Raw genomic sequence first — 16,164 nt, forward strand, 5'->3', positions numbered from 1 at the left:
TACATGATGGGGATTAAGGAGTGCATTTGGCCTTAATGAACACCAGGTGATTAAAATAAAAACTTAAAAAAAAAAAATTCACAGTTTGAGTATAAAATATTATGCCTGTTTATTAATGACATTTAACTCCTCAGAGAGTATCATAATTTGCATAAAATACCAATTTGCTTATGTTTAAAATAAATGATCACTTCATACCCTCAGGTAAAAGATTTTATCAAAAGATCAAGTTGAAGTACACACAAAAAATATCTTCCCCAGTAACAAGGCCTTTATACACCTATAGATGTTCTTTCATGTTAACTCATAACACAAAAACAAAGCTTTTCACCAAAAGGGAATGGTTAATCATTTAATAGAATATTTTAAATGTCTTTAAATGAAAACTACAAAGACTATGGAACAATAATTAAAACATTGCTAATATAATATTAATGCTATTGTTATCATAGTATTAATGCTGTTAATATCAAGATAGTATATTAACACTAATTAAAAATGATGGAGTATCACATTTTGAAAAACCCTATGATTACTACTATAAAAAATATTTATGCATATAGATAGGGTAGAGGCATTAAGGCTGACAGTTTGCTCTTTTTTTCACATTTTTGTATTATCACTTTAAATTTTTTTAAAACAAAAGTCTTTGGGGTGATTTTCCCTTATCTTTACCTTATTATTGAATAAAAACCTGAAAAGAACAGACCCATAAGGAAAAAAAAAAAAACCTTTATTTCACTGTCATCTTTTTAGATATATATGATTTACTATTATTAAAAAATAATAAAGTCATTGATCTCAAAACATTTCCAACAGACTGAATATTTGTCCCCATAATTTTTAGAGTATTATGTATACGATATAGTCCAAGAATCATAATTATCAAGACATACCTTTTCGTAAGGGTTGCGGCATCATTAAGATCTGGATGAGCAAAAGGGATGTAACATCATGATAAAGAATTGGAACCTCAGGCTGTTGTTCTTCATTTCCCTGCCTAAAAGAAAAATGCATAATCACTTTAGACAATATTGTATATCTTTTCTAATTCATTTTATATTTCCCATATATGTCTATGGAACAGAAATCAAACTTTCATAAACATCTGAGAAATCTCAAAAGAAAAAGGGGCCATAGTTTTTGCTTAAAAATATAATCTTCTGGGGCGCCTGGGTGGCTCAGTTGGTTAAGCGACTGACTTCGGCTCAGGTCATGATCCTGGAGTCCCGGGATCGAGTCCCGCATCAGGCTCCCTGCTCGGCAGGGAGTCTGCTTCTCCCTCTGCCCCTCCCCCCTCTCATGTGCTCTCTCTCATTCTCTCTCTCTGAAATAAATAAATAAAATCTTTAAAATATATATATATATAATCTTCTGTAACCATTTATTCCCTTGACTCTGCCTAATATGAAAAAATTATACAGAAAATTTATTAGATCTTACTTAAGTAAACAATTGGGATACATTAACTTGAAATGAGTCTTTTTGATTTCTTAAATTACAGAAATCAAATGAAGGATTAATTAGCACTTTAGAGGATTAGTTTCACTATAAATAGAGTGGATATAGGATACTTGCTATCACAAAGTTTGCATACAGAGTAAATGTTCACATTATTAAAAAAGAACAGGTACAATTCACAAGCAAGTTATATTGAAAAGGCATGATTTTTATTTTTTGTTAAGCTGTTTCAATTTTATGACTATCATAACAATTCAAAAAATCTTCAAAATTTTCAAAGTTTCAAAAAAAAAGATAATGATAGCCAAAACAGAACTTAAAACACACTATAAAAGACAAAGTAGTAAATCTTAGGAATGTATAGTACTATGAGAAACACAGAATATATTCTAAAGCTGGGGCGCCTGGGTGGCTCAGTCGTTAAGCATCTGCCTTCAGCTCAGGTCATGGTCCCAGGGTCCTGGGATCGAGCCCTCCATCGGGCTCCCTGCTCAGCGGGAAGCCTGCTTCTCCCTCCCCCACTCCCCCTGCTTGTGTTCCCTCTCTTGCTGTGTCTCTCTCTGTCAAATAAATAAAATCTTAAAAAAAAAAAAAAATATATTCTAAAGCAGATCTCATTCTAGATCTATAAGAATTTTTAAAACCCTGTAGAAGGATACATTTTTTTAATCACAGGTTTAATTTTTATGTCAGGAAGCAAAAGCAAATCTTAAGCTTCAAGAATTGAATATATTTTGAAACTATAATTCAGACTAGATTTAGGGTGAACAAAAATTATTCAACTCTTTTATTAGGCTCCATCATTCAACAAATACTGATTACTTACTATATGTCAGGCAATGGACAGCACTGCTTTGAAGCTTTTAAGTGCCAGAGGAAGACAGCTTTTTAAATGTCTCCATTCTCTACAGATATCCCTTTATTTTACTTGTCTCCCTCTCCAAAGCTAACTTTCCATTAATGCTATGAAACCTACTATTTGTCTCTCCAGTCTCTCTTTTTTATAAGACCAAAGTTCTTTTTTAAAAAATGGGGGAGGGGCTACCATTTGCTCATCTATTATTCAAATCCCCCCAAAAATGGTTTTCCACATGGCCAACAATGATCTCTTAATTACAAAATCTAGTGGACATTTTTCAATCCTTATCTTACTGACCTTTAACTCTGCATATGATTGAACATTTTTGTCTAGAAAATTCTCTTGGCTTTTGTGAAACACTATCCCAGGTTCCCTTCTAACTCTCTGATTACTTTAGTTTTCTTGACAAGTTCTTCCTCTGACTAACCTAGAAATGGTGCTGTTTCCCAAGGCTCCAATTCCCACTCTCTTTTAATATAAAGGACTCATTTTGAAAGACTTCCTAACCCATGATTCCAATCACCAGCTATACACTGATGACTCCCAAGTCTGTATCTTTAGCTATGACTCTCTTAAACTCTCTATCTGAATATTCACTATCTCCACTTGTATATCTAACAGGCAGCTCAACCTGAGCATGGCTGAAACTGAACTCATGATCATTCTACTCTATTCTACACAAACAATACCCCCCTAGCCATAACCAATCTACTCTCCCTTCTATGTTCTTAGTCTTGATGTGGCTTATTTATTATAATCTCTAGCAGGTAGCACAATGTCTGAGTTAATATAATATAATATACACACAATAAAAATATAATGAATAAATAAGGCAGGATCTTGGGGATATCCTGAACCTATCTTCTCTTACTCCATATTTAATTGTCAGTAAGTCCTAACAACTATCTTTATTCTTCTTTGTCATTCTATAGCCACTGCCTTCTCACTACTCAATCTCCCCAATTTTATGTTCTCCTAATTCATCCTCTACACTGTTAAGTACCCTGGAAAAAAGAAAAAAAGAAAAAAAGGAAACCTTTCACAGAAGCTATATCTTGTTTGCCATCATTTCCCTGATGCCTGGATTAAAACAGTTTATAAAAACCAGCGGAATAAATTTAAAAATGAAAAAGGAATGGATGGCTAGATGGACAAACAGGTGGAAAAAGAGACAAAAACTGGACAGCTAAGACTACAGAGCATACAGAGAGAGATAAAATGTACTGAGGGAAGAAACATCATAGAAAATTACAAACTTAATGAGATTAGGGCCTATAAATCCTACACGTTTTTGTATTTCTCTGGTTTTACCACAGTTCCTTTAGTGAAATGAACAAAATGACTCAAAGGAAATACGCAAAGAGGATAAAACCCATTCCCAAAGAGTAAGAGGAAAGTAACACTGAAAAATCCTTGCTGACCTATGGATAAAAAAGAAAGTGGTAAGAAACAGGTCTATTAACAACTAATTAGAATAAAAATGATTTTGGGAGCGCCTGGCTGGCTCAGTTGTTAAGCGTCTGCCTTCGGCTCAGATCATGATCCCAGGGTCCTGGGATCGAGCCCCCCATCAGGCTCCTTGCTCAGCGGGAAGCCTGCTTCTCCCTCTCCCACTCCCCCTGCTTGTGTTCCCTCTCTCGCTGTGTCTCTCTCTGTCAAATAAATAAATAAAATCTTTAAAAAAAAAATTAAATAAATAAAAATAAAAATGATTTTGGATTATCAAACTACTGCATTAAATCTAATAGCTGACAAAAGACTCATACTTAGAATTCAAAGGAACTTTATGCATCCATTTAAACTAGCCAGTCTCACCCCTATGCAAAGATACATTTTACTGGACAAAACTCAAAGAGGCTTAAGAACTTCTTGCGTCATGACCTAAAGACTACAAATTACAGCGCTTTTAGGTATAGAAAATAAAAGTATCCCCAAATGAATAAATTAAATATAGTTTCTTAAAATAGGGATATTATAAGCAACTGAAAAGTTTAAAGGCCTAATTCATTTATTTTGTTATGTGTCAACAATTTTTTTGTAATGGAAGCAATCTTTCTCAAATTTAGAGGTTAATTACTTTTTGCTATTACTTATTTGTTTATTATTATTATTGCAGTAAACTTCAATTATTTAAAATCAGTCTAAATCTCCATATGCATGGAAAACTATACTTCAGATTATACCTCTATTATAATTATTCATATATACTTGTTAAAAATATAGCAATCTTTATATTTAAAAAATTGAGAATGTATAATTAAGAAATGTTTCAAAAGTACAATGATACAAAAAGGAATTTTATCTTTTTATTATTTTTTTTATTTTTATTTTTTTAGATTTTATTTACTTATTTCAGAGACAGAGAGAGAGAGAGAGAGAGCATGAGCAGGGAGAGGGACAGAGGAAGAGGGAGAAGCAGACTTCCCGCTGAGCAGGGAGCCCAATGTGGGGCTCGATCCCAGAACCCTGGGATCATGACCTGAGCCAAAGGCAGACGCTTAACTGACTGAGCCACCCACGGGCCCCCACAAAAAAAATTTTTTTTTAAATGGGGAATGTCCTGGGGTCCCTGGCTGGATCAGTTGGTAAAGCATACAACTGTTGATCTTGGGGTCATGAGTACAAGTCCCACATTGGGCTTAATAATTACTTTAAAAAAATGGGGAATGTTCTTAGTTGGGAAACTGTCTACTATAAAGATAACTATTTTCCCAAGATTAATTTATGAATTTAAGATAATTCTAATCAAAATCACAAGTGAAGGGAAGGGCTTAGAAAATGGTTCTGAAGATCATCTGGAAGAATAAGCCGGTGAGAACAGTAAAGAAAAATTGGGAAGTAGGGGATGGGATCGGGGGTAGAAGAAATGAGTGAAGCCTAATCTAATCAGAGACATACACGTAACATATCTCCTCAATAAGTAAACCAGAATGGTTCTTCTGTGATAGAATGTTTTTATCAGAGACATAGGCTTGTAGGTCAATAGAACAAAGTGGAAAGTCCCTCGTTAGGATCATAAGATACAAACATTTAGTATATAACACATGGGATGTAAAATTGCCAAAAAATTAGCTAGTTATTTGAAAATAAATTTTATATCTTCACGCATTACAACTGATAAAATAAATTCCAATATTTTAAAAAATCATCCCATAAGAAAATTCTACAAAGAATATATGAGTAGGTATTGCAAACCCTAAGGCAGGAAACACACTGTAATAGAATGTGTAATAAAACACATTCTAAGGGTAAACAACAGAATTTGGATGGGCTAGACAGGTATTCTAAGTATAAAAGTAACCAGAAAAAATAAGAAATATAGGGCTTGATTGGTTTGGCTACATGAAATTTTCAAACCTTAATATTTCAAGAAAAGTAATATAAAATTAAAAGGCAAACATATTTTGGAAAAAAGTTTCAACACCTATGAAAAAATAAGGTTTACTATTTTAAGTTGTAAAGAATCACTCAGATTTTTTAATTATTTAAATTCAATTTAGTTAACAGATACCGTATTATTAATTTCAAGGGTAGAATTTAGTGATTCATCAGTTGCATACAACACCCAGTGCTCATTACATCAAGTGCCCTCCTTAATGCCCATCACCCAATTATCCCTTCCCCCCACCGACCTCCCTTCCAACAACTTTGTTTCCTAGAGAAACAGAAACTTTCTGTTTCTTATGGTTTGCCTCCCTCTCTACTTTCATCTTATTTTATTTTTCCTTCCCTTCCCCTATGTTCATCTGTTTAGTAATAATTTTTTTAAAATTAGATGCCAACAGAAAAATGGACAGATGTTCTGAACATATAATTCACAAAGAATATACACAAATAGCTAATAAACATGAAACATTTATATGAAGTTAACTTTACTTTTGTTTTACTAAACAAATTTCTATTACTTTGGAATCCATTTTTTTATATATCAAACTAGCCCAAAATATGTTTTTAAAGTGATAATACCCAAGATGAACAGAAATGGGAATATCCCTACATTGCCAGTGAAAGCTTATATAGGTACAATCTTTCCAAAAAGCAATGTTGTGCTATATAACACAGTGCCTGACACTATGTGAATATTTATAAAGTAAATGACTAAAACATAAAATATATGCTTTCATGTTATTTTAGAGTTCTGAGATTATATCTGACATGTAAAGAACTGCTTAATACATCATCTGATATTATGGTAGAAAAGGAGAAACAATTTAAAAGATTAACAATAGGAATGAATACATAAATTAGGTACGTTAAGGAATTTTTAATGATGTGAGAATTTGGTTGTTATGTGTTAATTTTAAAAAGCAGATTCTAAAACTGGTATACTATGATTCAAACAGTATTTAAAAATTCAGAATATATATTCAGAAAAAAAGAAACTGGAAATAAATATTTCAAAATGTTAACAATGTTAGAGGAATTCCCAGAAAACAGGACTGATTTCCCCCCTCATATTTGTTCTCATTTTTATAGTTCATGAATTCATGAAATTATAATAAACTATATATAACATGTGGGTTATAAGATTTTGGATTCTTTTGGGGAAAGAGTCCAAGATGGCGGAGGAGTAGGAGACCTTAATTTTGTCTGGTCCCAGGAATTCAGCTAGATAGCTATCAAACCATTCTGAACACCTGCAAAGTCAACCAGAGATCGAAGAAAAGAATAGCTGCAACTCTATGAATAGAAAAGCGACCACTTTCTGCAAAGTAGGAGGTGTGGAGAAATGAATCCAAAGCGATGTATGGGAAGATAGGCCGTGGGGGGAAGGGAGCCTCCGTCAGCCGGCTACTGGCAACTGATAGAGCAGCGGAGCAAAAATCAGAACTTTTAGAAGTCTGCTCCGGTGAGGGACGTCGCTCTGGGGGCTAAGCGAGGGGTGGAACCCTCGTGGGTCAGTGTGGCCTCAGGACCCTCAGGGTCACAGGAAGACCAGGGGTGCCTGAGTGCGGCAGAGCTCCCAGCTATTGGAGCAGGAGAAGCCGGCTGCAAAGAGTGAGCCTTGGAGTGGGCTCTCAGCTCAGGGTTGCCATAAACCATGATCCATGACACAGTCAGGCCACTGGCTCTCTGAGCAGGGACCCAACAAGCAGCAGAAGCGAGGAGATCCCCGTTCCTCCCCCAGGGAGGAGCAGCGTGAGAGTGCACGCTGCTCCTACAGGAGCGCTCCTGTAGGAACCTGCTGGGTTTGGAGACTCCAAACGGGGTCGGGAGCCAGAGACAGAAACGCTCAGTCATAGGCCGGGTAAACACGGAGTGTGGGCAGAGACCAGAGAGACAGGAGTGACTGACTGCTTTTCTCTGAGGGCTCACTGAGGGGTGGGGCCCAGAGTTTTGGGTTCTGGAGTGGAGACTGGGAGGTCACCATTTTCATTCTTATCCTCTAAAGCTGCGGGGAAAGCCTTCAGGGAACAAAAGCCTCGTAGAGCAGTAGAGCAAGCCGTACAGCGTAGAGCAGTAGAGCAAACTGGAGCAGATTACTTAGCCTGTCCCCAGGCAAGGGCAGTGCAATTCCACCTGGGGCAAAGACATTTGAGAATCAATGCAACAGGCTCCTCCCCCAGAAGATTAGCAAGAATATCCAGCCAAGACCAAGTTTACCCATCAATGAGAACTGCAAAACTCCAGCACTAGGGGAATACAGCACATAGAACTCATGGCTTTCCCCCCATGATTCTTTAGTCTTTCAACTTCAATTTTTTTTAATTTTTTTTTATTTTTAAAAAAATATTTCTTCTCTCCTTTTTCAACCTTATTTTATCAACTTTTTAAAATCTTTTTTAATTTTCATTTTTATACTCACATTCTATCCCTTCATTGTATTTAATCTTATATATATATATGTTTTTCTTTCTTTAAAATGTTCAGATGCATTTTCTTCTAACAAACCAAAATACACCCCAAATCTAGTGTATGGCTATGTTCTATTCACCTGCCTGATCATATTCTTTTTTTTCTCCTTCTTCCTTTTTTTTGTTTTGGTTTTTTTTGGGGGGGGTTGTTTTGTTAAAGTCTTTTTAAATCTTCATTCTTACAATTACATTCTAATCTTTCAATGTATTTAATTTTATTTTTGTATATATAAGTTTCTCTTCCTTTACAATTTTGAGTTGTAGTTTCCTCTAACAAACTGACCAAAATACACTCAGTAGATAGTGTATTACTCTGTTCTGTTCACCTGTTTATATATCCCTTCCTTTTGTTGTTGTTGTTTTCTTTCTCTTTTGTTTTTTGTCTTTGAATTTCCATTTTTACAGTTACAATCTATCCTTTCATTGTATACAATTTTACTTTTGTACATATGTAAGTTTTCCTTTCTTTATAATTTTGCGATCTAGTTTTCTAAAAAACAGACCAAAATACACAAAGAATCCAGTGTATTGCTCTATTCTGCTTACCACCCCCCCCCCCCGTTTCAGTCTCTTCTGATTTGTTTAGTGTGTATTTCTCTGGGATAACTGTTGCCATTTTAGTATTTTGCTCTCTCGTTCATCTATTCTTCTCTGGACAGAATGACAAGATGGAAAAACTCACCTTAAAAAAGAGAACAAGAGGCAGTACTGAGTGCCAGGGACCTAATCCATATGGACATTAGCAAGATGTCAGAACTAAAGTTCAGAATAACGATTATAAAGTTAACAGCTGGGCTTGAAAAAAAGCACAGAAATAAAAGAGAAATAAAACAAATAAAAGAACTAAAATCTAACCAAGTTGAAATAAAAAAGGCTACTAATGAGATGCAATAAAAAATGGAGGCTGTAATTGCTAGGATAAATGAGGAAGAAGAGAAAATTAGTGATATAGAAGACCAAATGACAGAGAATAAAGATGCTGGGAAAAAGAGAAATAAACAACTACTGGATCACAAGGGGAGAATTCGAGAGATAAATGATCCCATAAAGCAGAACAATATTAGAATAATTGGGATTCCAGAAAAAGAGGAAAGAGAGAGAGGGACAGAAGTCATATTGGAGCAAATTATAGCAGAAAACTTCCCTATTCTGGAAGGAAACAGGCATCAAAATCCACGAGGCATAGACAACCCCTCTCAAAATCAATAAAAATAGGTCAACACTCTGACATCTAATAGTAAAACTCACAAATCTCAGAGACAAAGAGAAAATCCTGAAAGCAGCTTGGGACAAGAGGTCTGTAACCTACAAGGGTAGAAACATTAGATTAGCAACAGACCTATCCACGGAGACCTGGAAGGCCAGAAAGGACTGGCATGATATATTCAGGGTGCTGAACAAGAAAAATATGCAGCCAAGAATACTTTATCCAGCTAGGATGTCATTCAAAATAGAAGGAATGATAAAAAACTTCCAGGACAAACAGAAACTAAAAGAATTTGTGATCACCAAACCTAGGCCTACAAGAAATATTGAAAGGGGTCCTCTAAACAAAAAGAGAGCCTAAAAGTAACACAGACCAGAAATGAACAGAGACAATATACAAATAACAGTCACCTTACAGATGATATACAATGGCACTAAATTCATATCTTTCAATAGTTACCCTGAATGTAAATGGGCTAAATGCTCCAATCAAAAGACACGGGGTATCAGATTGGATAAAAAAGCAAGACCCATCGATATGCTGTCTGCAAGAGACTCATTTTAGAACCGAAGACACCTCCAGATTTAGAGTGAGGGGGTGGAAAACCATTTCTCATGCTAATGGACATCAAAGAAAGCTGAGGTGACAATCCTTGTATCAGACAAATTAGATTTTAAACCAAAGACTGTAATAGGAGATGAGGAAGGACACTATATCATTAATTAAAGGGTCTATACAACAAGATCTAACAGTTGTAAATATCTATGCCCCCAACATGGGAGCAGCCAATTATATAAGCCAATTAATAAAGTGCTCAACATCATTCGGCATTATGGAAATACAAATCAAAACTACAATGAGATATACCACCTACACCAGTCAGAATGGCTAAAATTAACAAGTCAGGAAACAACAAATGTTGGCGAGGTTGTGGAGAAAGGGGAATCCTCCTACACTGTTGGTGGGAATGCAAGCTGGTGCAGCCACTCTGGAAAACAGTATGGAGGCTCCTCAAAAAGTTGAAAATAGAGCTACCCTATGACCTAGCAATTGCACTACTGGGGATTTACCCCAAATATACAAATGTAGTGATCCAAAGGGGGCACCTGCACCCCAATGTATATAGCAGCAATGTCCACAATAGCCAAACTATGGAAAGAGGCCAGATGTCCATCGACAGATGAATGGGTAAGGACATGGAATACACACACACACACACACACACACACAACGGAATATTATGCAGCCATCAAAAACTGAAACCTTGCCATTTGCAACAACATGGATGGAACTAGAGGGCATCATGCTAAGTGAAATAAGTCAATCAGAGAAAGACCATTATCTTATGATCTCACTGATATTTTGGAATTTAAGAAACAAGGCAGAGGATTATAGGGGAAGAGAGCAAAAAAGGAAGCAAGATGAAACAAGAGAGGGAGACAAAGCATAAGAGACTCTTACTCTTAGGAAACAAACTGAGGGTTGTTGGAGGGGAGGAGCGTGGGGGGCTGGGGTAACTGGGTGAAGGACACTGGGAAGGGTATGTGTTGTAATGAGCATTCAGTATTATATAAGACTGATGAATCACAGAACTGTACCCCTGAAACAAATAATACATGTTAATATAAAAAACTAAATTATAAATAAATAAATAAATATTGTGGATTCTTTCATTTTTTTCCCTCACCATTTTTGCACATTCTAAACGTTGTACATAAATATAATTTTTATAATCAGGAAAAAAATTTATAAAAATAATAATAACCTGGAGCTTGTTGGCTACAAAGACAAAAACAATCATTCTGAAGACAGAGAAATGGATCTGTCCTGGCACACAGGAGGCACATAATCAGAATGAATGAATGAATGGATATACCCCATTTAGAAAAGAGAACCAAAAATTTTGACTTAGGGTTTAATACCATCATTGTGATAACTATGTTTATAGGAAGAGGCCAGATGTCCATTGACAGATGAATGGATAAAGATGTGGAATACACACACACACACACACACACACACACACAATGGAATATTATGCAACCATCAAAAATTGCAACCATTTGCAATGACAAATGTTTACACTTTTAATGTTTAATATTTTAAAATACAAAAAATATCTTAAAATACATAATTGTTTATTTCTTAAAGTTTTTAAATAATCTTCAAAATCCAGATTATAAAAACTGTATACTTCTATTAACTCTATGGATGATAAGAGGAAATGGTGGATTAGATTTAATAGGTTTGAGTCTCCATTTTTTTTTTAAACCAAAGTGATTAACAACACAGTGAGATTAAAAGGAAATAAATAACTTTCAAGAGGATTAAAGGAAAATGTATATATGAGAAACCTCTATCATTAGACATAAATTTTATGTCAGGAAAGTATTAAAAGTGAGAAAACAGAAAAAGATACTTCAGTCTTTTAAAATCTAATATATAGATAGGAAACACCGATACCATATTATAATCAACTATAATATTATAAGTTAGTGAATTAAAGAACCATAAAAATGAGAACAAATACAGGGGGGGAAAATCAACCAGATTTTCCAGAAATTGCTTGGATCTCTTACTCTAAGAAAGGAAACAGTAATAGTTAAGACTTAGGATCTTGAGTCAGAAAGATATGGATTCAAATGCCACCCCTATTTCTTAACAGCTGTGTGTCCCTAAAAACCATGTTAATTAATTTTTCTTTTTTTTAAGTAGGCTCCACACCCAGCATGGAGCCCAACGTGGAGCCTGAACTCATGACCCTCAGATCAAGACCTGAGCTGAGCTGAGATCAAGAGTCAGATGCTTAACTGACTGAGCCACCCAGGCACCCCAATTAATTTTTCTAAGCCTCAGGTTCTTCATATGTAAAACTTGGGATAACAATGGTACCTCGTGTATATAGTTATAGTGATGATTAAGATGATACACGCAAAGCTCAAAAATACCTAGCATGAAATAATCACTGGTTAAGTGTTCACAGCATTTACTACTAACCTAAGAGGTTATTAAATCCTAGGGGTTGATAAGAACACATCTGACAAACAGTATTGAAAGCATAGTACCTATGTCTAGTCTTTAAAACTTTTAATTCATCAATACTACACTTAGGAAACCTTTTGTTTGCTGAACATCTTCAGACTCAGAGAATTAGGTCTTCTAATATTTTACTTGTACACCATCCCTGCCCTTGAGTATGCAAGTCTAGCTAGGAAAGAAAATTACAAGCTAAAGTCAAGAAATGTAACTTTCCTTAGCCATAACATGCAAAATACTAATAGCTTGCTAATTTTGTCTATAAACACAAAACGTACACACATTTTTTTGAGAAGTAGCAGAACATATTCATAGCCTCAAAGTATCTCCCCAGAAGGCAACTGTAATTACTAATTACAAAGGATGAAATAATAAATTTAGTTAAAAAATCTGGCAGATACCACATTAACCAAGTGATCAGAGTCATTATCATCAACAAGACAAATCAACAGCATGTACCTCCTAATATGATGCATTAAAAAGAATATGTTACGGGGCACCTGGGTGGCTCGGTCGTTAAGTGGTCTGCCTTCGGCTCAGGTCATGATCCCAGGGTCCTGGGATCAAGCCCCGCATCGGGCTCCCTGCTCTGCGGGAAGCCTGCTTCTCCCTCTCCCCCTGCTTGTGTTCCCTCTCTCGCTGTGTCTCTCTCTGTCAAATAAATAAATAAAAATCTTTAAAAAAAAAAAAAGAACATGTTACTTTTGTGATATTTCTGCCAAAAGTTTATCATCTGAATCTAACCACAAGGAACTACTGAACAAAAATAAATTGAGGGAGGGGGGCCTGAGTGGCTCTGTCGTTAAGCGTCTGCCTTTGGCTCAGGTCAGGATCCCAGGGTCCTGGGATCAAGCCCCGCATCAGGCTCCCTGCTCCTTGGAAGCCTGCTTCTCCCTCTCCCACTCCCTGCTGCTTGTGTTCCCTCGCTCGCTGTGTCTCTGTGTCTCTCTCTGTCAAATAAAATCTTTTTAAAAAAAATATAAAAGAAAATAAAAATAAATTGAGAAATTCTACAAATTGGCCTGAGCTCTTTAAAAAAAAAAAAATGTCAATGTCATGAAATACAAAGAAAAGTTGGGAACAATTTCAGATTAAAGGAAATTAAAGAGATAGGACACTCTAAATGCAAGAACAATCTTGAATTCTCTTTGCATTGCATTTGCATTTCTAGGACATTTCTGAAACAACTGGCAAAATGTGAGTAGGTTCTGTATGAGATAGGGGTCAATATTATTACTTCTCATACAAATTTCCAATTAACCCAGCACCATTTATTATAAAGGTTATGCTTCCCTCACTGCTCCTCAGTGCCATCTATGCTATAAATCCAATATCCAGACATGTGTGGGTCTGGTTTGTTTTAACAAGCAAATACAAATGAACTTTCTCAGCCCTACTTGATTACACAAGTGGTGGCATAATGTACACATTTTTTTCTCCTGTATTTTTCTCTTAACATTGTATCTTGATGGGGATCTTTCCACATCAGTCAACAAAGTGCTTTCTCACCTTCTTTCCCTTTCTTTCTTTCTTTTTTTTTTGGTAGTTCTGTTTTAATTTACTATTGTAGGGAAGGCAAAGCAATAGGACATCTGGTAGCTATATGGAAAAAATAAAATTGGATCCATTTCTTATATCAGATATCATGATAAATTCCAAATAGAGATCCAAATGTAAAAACTGAAGTCAGAGAAGTATTAGAAGAATCGTATACCTGATAAGAGGTTAATATCCAAAATATATAAGGAATTCATACAACTCAATAGCAAAAAAACAAGCCAATTAAGAAATGAGCAGAGGATCTGAATAGACATTTTCCCAAAGAATACATACCGATGACCAAAAGGTACTGAAAAGGTGCTCAACATCACTAATCATCAAGGAAATGCAAATCAAAACCACAATGAGATATCACTTCACAACTGTTAACATGGCTATTATCAAAAAGAAATACCAAGTGTTGATAAGAATGTGGAGAAAAGGAACCTTTGTGCATTGTTGGTGGGAATGTAAACTGGTACAGCCATTATAGTAAACAGTATGGAGGTTCCTCAAAAAATTAAAAATATGACTACCATATGATCCAGCAATTCCACTTCTGGGTATTTATCCAAAGGAAATAAAAACAGTAACTCAAAAAAATATATGCATCCTCAAGTTCACTACAGCTTTATTTGCAGTCACCAAGACAAGGAAACAATCCAAGTGTCCATCAATGGATGAATGGATAAAGAAAATGTAATAGACACGCACACACACACACACACAGAGGAATATTATTCATCCATTAAAAAAAAAGAAGGAAACCCTGCCATTTTTGACAATAAAGATGGACCTTGAGGACATTATGCTAAGTGAAATAAATCAGCCAAAGAAAGATAAATACCATATGATTTCACTTACAATTGGAATCTTTTTTAAAAAAATTAACTCATAGATAAAAAGAACAAATTGGTGCTTGTCAGAGATAGTGGATGGTGAGTGAGCAAAATGGGTGAAAGTTCCAGTTTAAAATAAATAAGTCATGGGGATGTAATGTACAGCATGGTGACTATAGTTAATAATACTGTGCTGTGTATTTGAAAGTTGCTAAGAGGGCGCCTGGGTGGTTCAGTCAGTTAAGCATCTGCCTTCAGCTCAGGTCATGATCCCAGGGTCCTAGGATCAAGTCGCACATCAGGCTCCCTGCTCAGCAGGGAGTCTGCTTCTTCCTTAGCCCCTCCCCCCCATGCTTGTTCTCTCCTGTTCGCGCGCATGCAAAAATAAGTAAAATCTTTAAAAAAAAAAGTAGGTAAGAGAACTTAAAAGTTCTCATCACAAGAAAAAAGTTTGTAATTATGTGCAGTGACAGATGTTAACTAGACTTACTATGGTGATCATTTACAATATATACAAATATCAAATCATTATGTTGTAATTAGTTTCATTACTCCTGAAACTAATATAATGTATGTCAATAATATCTCAATTAAAAAAAATAGGAAAAGAAACCCAAGTGAATTTCTTTATAACCAGGGAGTGGAGTAAGACCTGAGTAAAGATGAGTCAAATTCCAGAATTAATAAATGAAAAGATTAATAAATATGACATTAAAGAAAAAACTTTGGATGGCAAAAAAAATCATGAACTAAAAACATATTTGACAATCTACTGAAATATATTTGCAACTTATAATACAAAAGACTAATACCCATGATCTATAAACATGTTTTTAAAAATGAAGAGGAGGGGCACCTGGGTGGCTCAGATGGTTGAGCATCTGCCTTCGGCTCAGGTCATGATCCCAGGGTTCTGGGATCGAGTCCCGCATTGGGCTCCCTGCTCAGCTGGGGAGCCTGCTTCTCCCTCTGCCTCTCTCTCTCTCTCTCATGAATAAATTAAAAAAAAAAAAATGAAGAGGAAAAAGACCAACAATTCAATTTCTAGCAATGGGCAACAGATAAAGAGTTCCCAAAAAGAAATGCAAATGGGCATGAATGGGAGATAGAGGTCTCTGAATTTACTTTATCACACAGTTTTTCCTTTGGAAAAATATAAGTTTTATAAAATTAAGATAAACAAATCAACGGGGAAAAAGGTAATCTTTAAATACTGAGGAAAAAAAGAACTGAAACAAGTGAATCTCACTATAAATCAAGTTGGAGGCATAAAGACACAAGAAAAAAAGTTACTTTAAATGACTTAAAAACAATGTTTTGCCTGTACATCCGTAGTGGTATATACTCTAGGTCAAAAGAACTTATAGT

General features: G+C 35.4%; 1 protein-coding gene across 7 annotated transcripts in view; it reads right to left on the reverse strand.

Moving 5' to 3' along the window:
- Positions 1–16,164, reverse strand: part of UBR3 (ubiquitin protein ligase E3 component n-recognin 3) — a 230,448-nt gene that overhangs the window by 43,496 nt on the left and 170,788 nt on the right. For all 7 annotated transcript variants that reach the window (XM_081814231.1, XM_081814223.1, XM_081814224.1 and 4 more), the window contains one exon: positions 897–1,000. In XM_081814231.1, the coding sequence (XP_081670357.1) occupies positions 897–1,000 (104 nt within the window). The remainder of the gene's footprint in view (positions 1–896; positions 1,001–16,164) is intronic.

Source organism: Leptonychotes weddellii, chromosome 3 (genome assembly GCF_054177405.1).
Source record: "Leptonychotes weddellii isolate Sample4059 chromosome 3, ASM5417740v2, whole genome shotgun sequence".
Classification (NCBI taxonomy): domain Eukaryota; kingdom Metazoa; phylum Chordata; class Mammalia; order Carnivora; family Phocidae; genus Leptonychotes; species Leptonychotes weddellii.